This window comes from Eriocheir sinensis, chromosome 8, assembly GCF_024679095.1.
Source record: "Eriocheir sinensis breed Jianghai 21 chromosome 8, ASM2467909v1, whole genome shotgun sequence".
NCBI classification, from domain to species: domain Eukaryota; kingdom Metazoa; phylum Arthropoda; class Malacostraca; order Decapoda; family Varunidae; genus Eriocheir; species Eriocheir sinensis.
Window position 1 is genome coordinate 1,252,127 of NC_066516.1, and position 12,319 is coordinate 1,264,445.

Here is a 12,319-nt window from a genome sequence, read left to right on the forward strand (position 1 = left end):
TGTACTGCTCCTTAGTCATACAATCTTAAGCCACCTGTGACATCAAGATCAAGATCATACAAATGGCGCCCGACGGAAAAACGTGATAACAGCAAGGCATGGACGATCTTCCACCGATTTAGTCTTTGTATAGTGGTTATTACATCGCCCTGTATTCTATGGTAACATATTATAGGACAGCTACGGACTATGAAGGATTATAAACAATAATAAATGTAAGTTTGCCGTTGTTATTGGATAAGACGAAAAACAGACCCTTAAAAACATCCCAAAGAAGAAAAAAAATCATTAAAAATTTGTACATTCAGCGTATAACGCGCAGGGCTAAACTTTCAGGCATTTTTTATGTGAAAAAATCAGCGCTATACGCCGAAAATTACGGTATTTATTTTTCGACAGAAACCTACCTCTTGTTTGATTTACATTGTTTTTGAATTACGCGACCTCTTCAAGAACGCAACACTCGCGTAAATCGAGAGTTACCTGTACCAGATTGCTCGGATTTATTTATTGGATTTATTGATAATTCTTCATGTCCGATTTTTTTTTTAGGTTGCTAATAAATATTGTTATTGTTATTAGACTATGATCGAGTACATCCATAATAACTATACATGCTATTTTTTTATCGAAAAAATAAATATTCACTTCATTCAGAGAGAGAGAGAGAGAGAGAGAGAGAGAGAGAGAGAGAGAGAGAGAGACCACCACTCAGTGAGTGGATATCTCGGTGATATGGGTACTCGATCATAGTCTAATAACAATAACAATATTTATTAGCAACCTAAAAAAGAAAAAGAATCGGACATCAAGAATTATCCAGTAACTCCAATAAATAAATAAAATAATAAAATAATGGAAGCGGGAGCTGTGATGGAAACGGAAAGCAGGACAAAATGGTGGGAACTTGGGGAGACGGTCAGCGGGGCAGTGACTCAGCGTCTCCACACAGGGCCCATACCGCGTGATACCACATGGAGGCGGGCGAGCGCCGAGCGTCACTATGATCCAAACGGTACCGGTACTAGCGGCAATGCTCAGTGCCGAGTGATCATGACGCTTCCCGGCACCCGAGTGATCATGAGGCTTCGCGGCACCCGGTTCCGGTACCTGGTGCCGCGAAGCCTCATGATCACTTGGGTGCCGGGAAGCGTCATGATCACTCGGCACTGAGCATTGCCGCTCCTCCTTCCTTTAGAGCAGGGGTTCCCAACGTGGGGTAAATTACCTACCCCAAGTGGGGTAATTTGGTCTTTTCTGTGGGGTAATCGGGAGACAGAGGGTGACCAAGAAAAAAAATCTTAGTAAAATTATACCCATTGTATTAGGCTGTAGACTAGGGCAGCTGAATCTGTTCCTTTCTGTCCTTTTATTCAAAAGTTCTTTACTTCCCTGCATAATGCCACATGCAAATATATTAATACATTTTTTTAAAGTATGGGCTACAATGCAGTTGTGGAAGCATAAGCAAAATGGGGTAATGAGTGAAAGGTGTGGAGAGCAGGGTAATGAGCAAACAATAGTTGGGAACCCCTGCTTTTGAGCTTCCATTCTCCAGCCAACACTTCTTCCACTCCCACTTGTGATCTAAATCTTACTTTCAGTGGTCACTGCTCTTCTTCCACATGCTCGCCTATCCGTGCCACCTCTTCAGTTTCCTCATCTGAATTACTACCCTCATTCTGAACCCCTCTGTCTCCACATCTACCCTTTTTTTCATTCTTTTATCTCTCACGTCATATTGGCAACGCTTTTTCCGTTGTGCCAAACATAATTACACTTTTTTTTTTTCCACGGTGTGTCTCACTAGCCCTTCCTTCTCCTTTATCACTTTCACTTGTGACACTTTTGTTTCTTCCTCAAGCTATTCCACAATCTCTTTAATTAAAACTTGTTTTCTCTTATTCCTTCTTCCATTGGTTTTGGTTCTCACTTAATTCCTTACCATTCTCCATATTTACTTCCACCTTTTCCTCATTTTTCTTCATCATTATCCGATGTTTATTGCACTTTGTTTCAAATCTATATTTTCTTCTTCCATCAATTTTTACCTTTCTTCCATTTTTTCCACTTTTTCTGACAGATCATGAACTAATTTTTCCAGCAACAACAATTTTTGTGTATGCCATTCTACCAGGAAGTATGCCTTCTTCTTGACCAAAACCATGGAAATCCACTAACCGCCCCCTTCTTGATCTTTGGCCTCGTTACACGAGTAAACAGACCAGCACTGGACCCATCCAGGGCTTTGCCCAGCACTCCTTCCATTTTCTTGTTCTTAATGTGCTCAAACTGCACTTATTAGAGACGGAACAGCACTAAAGCATCTCTCCCAACCCTCAGCCACATCCTAGGTCTTTAGATCGCCGGTAAACCAATTCCTCTTGAAAATGTGTTGGCGATTCTACGTCCGCCCTGTACTTTCGCCACAGTGTGTGTATGTGTGTGTGTGTGTGTGTGTGTGTGTGTGTGTGTGTGTGTGTGTGTGTTATTAGGACCAAATTTAACCATAATATATAATAAACAACGCTGCATGGTGCAGTTTGAAGCTGCTGTCAATTGGTTTACACAAATATTTTATTTATAGATAATATTAGTTTCACTCTAATTGGAAATTGGTGCAGGAAAGTCGTACTTTCACAGCTCAAGACTCTAATTGTGTTTCTTCTCTCATATTGTAGGACATAGAAGATATATTAAAAAATGCATACTTTGGTATTCTCAATATATGTTATTGATTATAAATATGTTATTGATTATAAACATGCATCGTTGAAGATAATAACTCGGCAGCTATAATAAAAGAGAAAACATACTACAAAATAGGTGTCTCCTCCATATGAGTCTTCAGAACAAAATTTGCTTTATTAAGGTGAATGAAGCTTGAAAAGTCCTAAGTTCCAGAGGTGAGGACCAGTTATCTGGATTCTGGAGGCAGCTGCCGGAGTAGTGTTCACGTGACCCCTTCTAAAGGCGAGTTTAAGTTGTTGGGTGGTCACTTATGCGCTGCTATTTGCAACGTTGACTTTATTCAGGAGATATCCTGATTTCAAAGCAAGAACCACAGCATAATAACACATAGGCATGATCACATATATTGTGAGCACACACACACACACACACACACACACACACACACACACACACACACAATACGAGCATATCAAACACCACAAGAAATGGACTAGTTACACCGTGAGTCTTGCACAGCAGGAAACACACTGCTTCTTTTAACAAGATACAATATGTGGATTAAGACCATTTGTAATATGTAGGCTATACACAAGAGTATAAATAAATCTTATAAACTATTTTAGTTAGTGGAGGTAGATGAACCAGAGTTAGAGCATAAGTAGTTCAATAAAAATATAAAGCATCTTTTCAGATTGTGTTTGCATCGTACAAGTATAACATCTTTTCCTGTGTACGAAAATGTACACTATATAGGAATTATGTCGATAAAGCTTGCTTAAATATATCTGAATTTCAATGCAAAGTTAACAACAGTGTTAACCAACCAGGAACGAGAGAGAGAGAGAGAGAGAGAGAGAGAGAGAGAGAGAGAGAGAGAGAGAGAGAGAGAGAGAGAGAGAGAGAGAGAGAGAGAGAGAGAGAGTACTGTTTGAATAGGCGGACCAAGACTGCCCAGCACGGAAAGGGTGCGCGGAGACTCACGCACATGCCGGCAGATGACGTGACCAAGACCAACTGGCACTGCACAGTTTCATGTCCATAGGCCTCAGCTGTCCTGGACAAGTCATCTGTTTGTTATGGAACACTGCGAAACTAGTAATGGTAGTACACATATTACCTTACGGTGGATGGAGTGAACAATGAATAGAGTCTAGAACATTAAGTGTTTGGCCACTGCATTTGGGCAATTGTTTGCCATCTGTCTCTCATGAGCTGTGTGTATTTCTTTTGTGCATCCTTACAACAAAGTGTATGTGCATAACCTTAATTGTTAAGATTATAATAATACTGAAAAAAATCTCTGAGAGAGGAGCCTATATTTCGAAGTTATATTTTATTTGGCCACTGTGAGGGTAAATTTGGTGTTGAATAATCACAAGAGGCATACTTTAAAAGATGAGATTCAGCAGATGCAATAAAAAAAAACTGCTGAAGAAAGCGTGCAAAGCGCAAGAACAGGTGAAGTGCTTCCCTACCAACTGAGGGACAACCATCAGCGTGATACTACCAACTCTTTGTTTGTACTGACGTCGCAAAGTGATCATTGTTTTTGATCCTTGGCTAGAAATCTGTTACATATGTCGGCATCTTATTTTGAGTTTCTCTTGTGGTAGCTTGAGGCATGACTTCTGTAGGAGACTGTGAGACTGGAGTTGCGGGTGATCTGATCGAGTGGGGAGGGCTGAGAGCTACAGGGCAACTGGAAGGATTTGGTTGATACTTGTATGAGGCGACCGGCATAGAGGTACTCCGTGTCATGGTGTGGTTCACCTCGGAGAAACAAATGAGATCCGTTTTAGGGCAGTTAGAGGTGCAGCCATAGTGGACCAGGGTCTTGTTGGCGTCTGTTTCGCTTTTGGGAACTTGGTTATGAACAAGGGCCGGACAGGCACCACTCTGCTTACTTGGCGTCTGACGTGTCTTGTTCTTAACATTATTTGACAGTATATCTTTAAGGCTCCCAGTACTCCGCGATGATGAAATAAATGATCTGCTGAGATGTGGGATTGGATTCCAATTCTGAAGATTTGTCAGCTGATACATCTCAAGCGGAGGCGTGGGTGCACTGGGAGTTTTGTTATTGTTATTGTTTCTGGTATCACCACCGACGCTGGTTACTGGCTGTATTGATATGGAGGGTTTTTGATTTTGTACAGAGTTCTGCCCTGGAGGGGACTGAGTCCCGCTGTGAGACTGATCTGACTCAGAAGAGGATGATAGGTTTTCTGAACTACTGGTGCTTGTCCCATCCACGTCACTTGCACATAGTTCACTGACTGGTGGGGAAGAAGCGGCTGGGGTTTGTTGTGTGGTGTTGGGGGACTCGTGGGCAGGGGCAGCAGTGTCCTGCACTCCAAGCAGCTGAAGAACGCGAGACCGGTGAGCTAGGACAAATGCCTCGAGTACCGCGACAGGAACATTGATGGGGAGATCAGTCTGTGTGGAAACATTGCGGGTGCGGTGACGTCCCAAAGACGGAGAACCTTTTGACTCGCGGCAGGTGGCGGCGAAAACACTTGGTGAAGACCTGCACATTGGGGTAAGGCGATTTTCCTGCATGTAACTGTTGCCGCCGCTGCCGCCGTCACCATTCCCATTCCCACTTCTGTTGCCAACGTTGGTAATGCACATCAACCGTCTCCCGTCATGGCTAGCCACCGTGTAGCAGCTGCCCTCTTCATCGGCGCCAGCTTCATTTTCGATGCCCCCGATGTTGTGGCTGATAGACTGAAGCAGTTGCAGTGCCGACCGAACCTAACCAAGTAGAGGGGTCATGTTAGGGAGAAAGCATGATGAACATTATATAGCATCATTCAAGCCTCAAAGATTGTTCCAGTAGCTATGGCCTAATGTTGGCAGAACTCAAGTCTGCATGTTTGTATGTATTTAACTGACAAAGAAACATCATACACAACACATATTTACGTATCATTTAAAGAAAAGAAAAAAACTATCTGGTTTTGCAGTCTGTTTTGCTGCCATTTTGCTATCTCATCTTTGCTGGGTAACAACTTTATCATTAATTCTAAAGGACTTGATTTTTCACATCTAACAGTCAGACAATAAAGTCCTTATGATTACATGTTTAGTTTAACAAAAAAAAATACATCACATCACAGACCCCTGGCCCTGTTACCTCTTGGGTGAGTCCGCTCACATCGGAATGCAGCGTGTTGACCTGCGTGTCCAGTTTTTCCAACTGCACTTTAGCCTGGTCATCGCAGCGTAACTCATCATTGGAGCGGTGATGCAGGCGTGTTGGGGAGAGTGTCTTGAGGGCACCCCGCACTGGTGTACCACCGCTTCGCTCACGGCTGCGGTGTCCCCAGCGAGGACTCCCGACATCCTCCTCGTTCCTGGGCACATAAACACACCTCATAAATACATGATACAAATTTCCTTAAGCTTCTCAAAGTATGTCTCCAGTTCAGTAATAAGATTCAGTAATAATGTTAATATTATTGTTGCATAGTACGTACACGTACTATATACAACACCGACATAGTTTCAGTAACTGGAAAAAAATCTTGGCCGTGCCACCTGTGAAATTTGTGACTGACGCTGATATAACAATCATTGCAAATGTATTCCGTGAAGTCTTGATATCTTGACGTATGTCTTCTAAATCGTTGCTTCTTGCCATGGACGTATTATATAATCTCACTGGCCTAATCGAATGAATTATTGCATTTGTAAATGTTTTACCAGAAACAGTGTTTTCACAAAATTAGTTGCGTAGCTTTATTCTGAGGGTCTTGCATTTTGTAAAAAAAATAAAAAAATTATCACTTTGTGAGAGACGGCTTCACCATTTTGTATTCTCATGAAAAGAGGTATTGGACCATACATGCATGTGATACTTGCACTCTTTCTGGGCTGGCAATGAAGATGCTGTACTTACCGTGTATTTGTTGAATGTATTTTATCAAGACTTTCTTTTAACATAAACCTTTTATTTTTTTTTCAAATTAAAGTGGCTTTCCTGTTGCCTTACTACATCAACAGGTCTAGTTCGTGTAGAGGGCCGCAGCAAGTTCTTCGTAGAGGCGATAGTGATATTTTGACACAGGAGGGCTTATCAGATGAATTAATTGGTCTGGCTTCACTGTCATCTATTAGACCATGGGGAAAACAGGCAAAGTCTTTCCTACTCCTTTGTGGTATATCCAAAGAACACAAAACACATAATTCTACATAATGCACATTAAATCAGTTGTGTCATCCTTCTCACAACCTAAATCATGTTCATTAGTTCTTTTGACATCCTTGTTGTCATTGTAAATATGTCTTACAGACTTGTGCTGAATTCTTTTCATTTTACAGACTCGATATTTAAAAATTCTGGCTGAATGATCCATAATTTCAAATTTGGTTGATGATAGCTGAGGTAATAATAATTAATAACATGCATGCCAGTATAAACTCATTTCTATCTTTTTCAATAACTGGTGATGGTAAAAAAAGGTAAAGTTGGGAGCATGCGCTTTATCTATATGTGGTTGCGGTGTTCATCATCGCCCCATCGGCCCTTGAGGCTTTGGTCGGTGAGAATCCATAATCCTGGGTCACAGTGCAAGTGCAACATCTAGGTTGCCAGAGTCTACCTTACACAAGTTTCTCCAGGGACCCCATAAAAATAAAAAAAAAAACTTAAACCCTAAAGTATGAAAATCAAAAATAAAAGTAAAAAAGTTAATAACCTGAAAAAGTAGTATACTCAACTCCAAAGAAAGAAATCAATGAAAAAATACCTCCTCCAAAATAAGAAATATGCGAACTCCTGCGATCCCTTCAGAATTCTTCAAAAAGGAACCACTATATTTTGAAATTTTAAGACGACAAAAAAAAGTACCAGGTAATTATGCTTATTGATACTTCGGAGCCAGGTAAGCTTACTTCAACTTGAATTGTTAATACAAATTGGAGTGCAACCTGAAAGCCAGACCTTCATTGGGGGACTCTTACCATGGCCAATGGCTTAAAGATCAAATCTATCAAATCTATTAACAAATTCCATACCCTCTTTATAACTTTATGAACTTTCTACCATGATGGAAATAATCTCTTCCAGAATCAAAGCGTTTGATAAAGTCCCGCTAAATAAATTACTTTAAAAAAAAAACAAGTAAAAACAACAGGTCAGGTAAAATGATAAAACCAATGTGAGTGATCAATTATAAACAATGACAACAAAGAGTAACTCAACAGTGTGCGCCCCTCAGAGTTGGCGCTCAGGGAACTCGGTCTTGCTCGCCCAGTGCTCAGTCTATTATTTGTTGGAAACACGACGATGTTGGACTATTTGAACCGTTGCAGTAGATTTTGGACGAACACACAGATTAAACTGACGCGAACACTGACGAAGACAGGGTGTGCTTCCAAAGAGGATAAATAAAAAAAGATCAGCTTTCGGAAGATTTTAACGTCTTAACGCGAGATGCCTTTGCTAAGAAGTTGGAACGAACGAGGAATAGTTTGATTACGAAAAATGCAATGCGTTAAACGAAAGCGTTTAAACTCAAAGGCGTCAATAAATCAAAAAATCAAAATTCAAAAAAAATGCATCGAATGGCAAAAATAAAGGAAAAAGAATGTTGGGCTTCATTAAAAGAAACTTTTTTTATATTTAGAAGATATAATAATATAAACAGTTTAGCACAACAGTTTACTCGAACCCCACTTGGAAGTTTGTCTCCCATATTGGTATGGGACCATAGTTTAAATTAGAAGGTGTTCAAGAAAGGTGAAACGAAATCCCTTCCTTGAAATTAAAACTTACGAAGAAAGCGCAACTTACCCTCCGATGTTCTCTCTCGCCTTCACGTCGTGAGGAAAAAAGGATCGAATGTTTTAAAATTTTAAAATGGTTTCAATGAATGTAGACAGATCAACATTGTTGTTTATCGATGACACTTTGCGCACGAGGAACAACAATGGCGTAAAACAGATAAGCAAGACTCAAGAGACAAATTAAATTCTTTTTTCACAAATCAACGTTATGGAAGCGAGGGAATAGCTAGTCACACCGTGTCCACGTCAGTGGTGACGATTGACCTTCAAAGCAAAGCTCGACCGTCACTTCCTTCAACTTAATATCAACTAGAGTAGAAATGCAACGTTTTGGAGTCTTCTGATTAATGTAAAATCACTTAGGTTTAAGGACAGACCACCAAGTCTGGACCATGGGGTCTGTGTGGTCTGAATTTCTATGTAAATCTATGTAAATCAACCAATCCGAAAGGCAGGGTAAACAGCTTGTGGGCTGCGCGCCGACTGCCCAGGAATTCGAACCTACCCCCGCAGATTCGTAGGCATGCTAACCATTATATAACAGAAGTGCATAACTGGTTTTGATACATTAGAAGTGCAGAACTGGTTTTGCGCCGTTGAAAATTCCCCTTTGACAGTAACAGAAGGATATACAATCGGTGGTGGGTGACTAACAGCATTTTTGTCGCTGACATAACTAAGAACAGACTATAGTGAGGCCCCGTGACTACCAATTTCAAGTTTAGCGATAGGAAAGGAACAGTCCCAAGTTCCATAATTAACCTGTAGGTCATGTTTGTTTAGGTTAGGGGTTAGGTTTAGTTAGGTTAGGTTAAAGTAAAATAAATAAATAATCAATCATCACTCACGCAAACCAATTCATAATACATATTAACAAACGCATGTGTGATCAGTGCATCATCTATTTTATGAGGTTTATATCATGGCAGAAATTTTGCCCATCGCTGGTATACGGTAAAGCCACAAATTTGGCCCGTCGCTGCTACCGGGTTAACGATCGGTCTCGAAACTAGGGAAAATATTCCCACTGGCTTGGAGGAATGAGGGAAAATGTTGTGTCAAGATGGCCCGAGGAGATGTGCATGGAGTTGTGCGGAAAGGGTGGGCACCTGCGTCCTGAGTTCATTTGACCTGCTGGTCATGAAACGTTGTGCAATGTAATGCAATAACTAACAAGTCTTGCTAAGACTGCGCCGGATGCCCTGCCAAGTCGGACAGGGCTGTGGATGTAAGCAAAACTGATGTCATTATTATACGTATGGCCAGTGCCATCTCTTCATCCTCTCACCTTCTTTGAATGTTTCGTTCAATAATTATGTTGCTATTTCCGGTAAAGTGTTGCCGATAAGAGCTGCTGAGGGAGAAATGTGAGGCAGCTGTTGTGTGGGACGCCAATTTGTTGGGCTCAACTGATCCAGTGTTCCGTTTTGTTCATCCCCTCACCCACGGGTCAACTGAACGCAGGTGTATGATGTTGCCTCTGTTGCTCTGCTTGGCCCTGCCAACCCAGAGAACTTTACTGGGTCTAATGATCATGAAAGGTAATACGAGAGGAGTGAGTTGTGAGGGAGGCTGCTGCGCAGCTGGCTGCGCAGGAGAGCGGCAATGGTGGTGGCGGTGGGGCGGGGTCTGAGTAATGAGTATGCTGACGCACTCCCAACTCCTAACTTCTTTATTAAATAGAGCACACTCAAAGTATTTAATAGCGAGTTTTTGTTGGTTTTGTCTATAAGAAGTAATGTTTATATATAAATGTAAATTTAGTTGTTAAAAGTAAGTGAAACAGAGCAAAAAAGTCGACGTCTGAAAAGTTCCACTCTGTTTTCATTTTTACTGTTTAAAGTTTGCCACCAAACTAGCAGTTTCAGAGCTAGCGATGTTCTTTCAGTCTCTTTTTATCACCAGACACGGGGCCCCACTGTCTCAGCATTGTGAAAAAGTTGAAACAAAGTTAGAGGAAGAAAAGCGATGAAGAAATAACAAACGACTGACCAACTTTAGGAGTAGCAGGCTATGAAGATAGGCACTTCATAACTAACTTATTGAGCACCCACCTTCGGACATTAATATACCGTGACTGTTGCAGCACGAGTCACAAGAGGCAGAGTGGGTCAGGCCACACAGCCAAGCCAGCAAGGTAGGTCTTCACGAAATTAACATGAAAGCCCAAGCAAGTGTTACGTAAACAGTCACATAAATGTTGCGCCACAAAAGCTTTGCCTAACACAAATAGCAAAACCAAGTATATAAAATTAACTAGGAAAAATTCTTACAGCAACAAAAAGAAGTCAAGGGACAAAATTCAATAAAAATAATGAGCCCCAGCATACTAGGCACCCCCTCTGCTCCCCCAGAAATAAATGCCCGAGCACACACACACACACACCACAACCGGAGCGCTCCGGTAGCCCAGTGGTAGGGCTCTACACTGCCAGACTTCACGGTCTGGCTGGCAGGCGGAAGTTCGAGCCCTACTCAGGCCAGGGATTTTTTCACTGACAGAGGAGCATTTACTGTCTCTTCCTTGAGCAGAGGCAAGATTGCATCACAACTTAGTTTCGACGATTCTCATAATATCTGGTTTATTTTCCCTTAGGTAGTCATTTAACTCTGTCTGTGCCGGGGGGGATGGGGAGTGTGGTGCGTGAAGGTCCTGGCAGAGATCCCAGAGATCGACTATAATGAGCTTGCGCAGGTCAGAAGGGTACTTGCTGGCGATGACGAGCCCAGCTCGTGTTCAGGCAGTGGGTGAATAACACACACACCAGCGCTACCAGTCAGAGCAGACGTGAGATTATTATATTTTCCTTCCCCAATTTCAAGGGACACGATTGCATCACAACTTAGTTTCGACGATTTCCATAATATCCGATTTATTTTCCCCTAGGTAGTCATTTAACTCTGTCTGTGCCGATATTATTAACAAATTCACATTGGTGTATGACTCCTTCAGTTCATTTCTTCCCTCGCCTGTACCATTTGCATTTGCATCTTTTTCTCCGCCTCTGTTCTGCTCTCGTCTTTTTCCTTGGCTTCTTACCACAGTTTGTTCATTGTAGCCCTCTCTTCATCATTAAGTCCTTCCTAATCCATACATTCTTATGCTTCTCCTTCCTTTAGAATTTAGATCTTCCGTGCTCCAGCCAACACTTCCTCTACTCCAACTTGTGATCTAAATGGACATGTTTCCGGTTCTGGGAAGAGCCTAGAAATGCATTGTGCCACATATTATTATTACTAGTGCACATATTACGTCCTATAAATCGCTAGTTGACTGGATATTGGAGAGATATCTCAAATTCTTCTCATCTCACGGGGAGAAGCCACCATTAGCTCGTGACGTCATCATGCTGAAGCGGAGTACAGCAGACGACAGTACCAGTGTTGTGTCCATTTTTTTTTTATCAAATATGGCCACTCCAGCTCCAACTGGTATGTTATAGGTGCTTACAGAACACCTTAAGAGTGTTGGAAATATGTTATATTATTAAAGTGGAAGTGAAATCAACCGATTTGCCTCTGCTCTGCAGAAAATAGTTGAGTTCACGATTAAAAGTTAGTCCGAGGGGGAACTATAGAGAATAATCAAGGTTGAATTTATATTAGTATTATGGAAACTTACCTAGCCTAACCTAGAGAAAACAATGGCTCTGGAACGTCAGAGAGAGAGAGAATCAATGCCTGAAGATGAATAAGAAGAAAACGAATGCAGACCAATATTTTATAATCAGAGGACGTGACAGTTGAGAGAATAGTTGAATTCATGATGAAAAGTTAGTCCGAGGGGAAACTAGAGAAAATTACTGCAGGATTTACTAGCACAGACAGAAATATC

General features: G+C 41.4%; 1 protein-coding gene across 1 annotated transcript in view; it reads right to left on the reverse strand.

The window, feature by feature from the left end:
- Positions 1-1,168: 1,168 nt before the first annotated feature.
- Positions 1,169-12,319, reverse strand: part of LOC126995328 (uncharacterized) — a 63,690-nt gene continuing 52,539 nt past the window's right edge. The window contains exons 5-6 of the mRNA XM_050854807.1: positions 5,831-6,050; positions 1,169-5,448 (exon numbers count right to left, since the gene is read on the reverse strand). Of these exons, the coding sequence (XP_050710764.1) occupies positions 4,255-5,448; positions 5,831-6,050 (1,414 nt within the window). The 3' untranslated portion in view covers positions 1,169-4,254. The remainder of the gene's footprint in view (positions 5,449-5,830; positions 6,051-12,319) is intronic.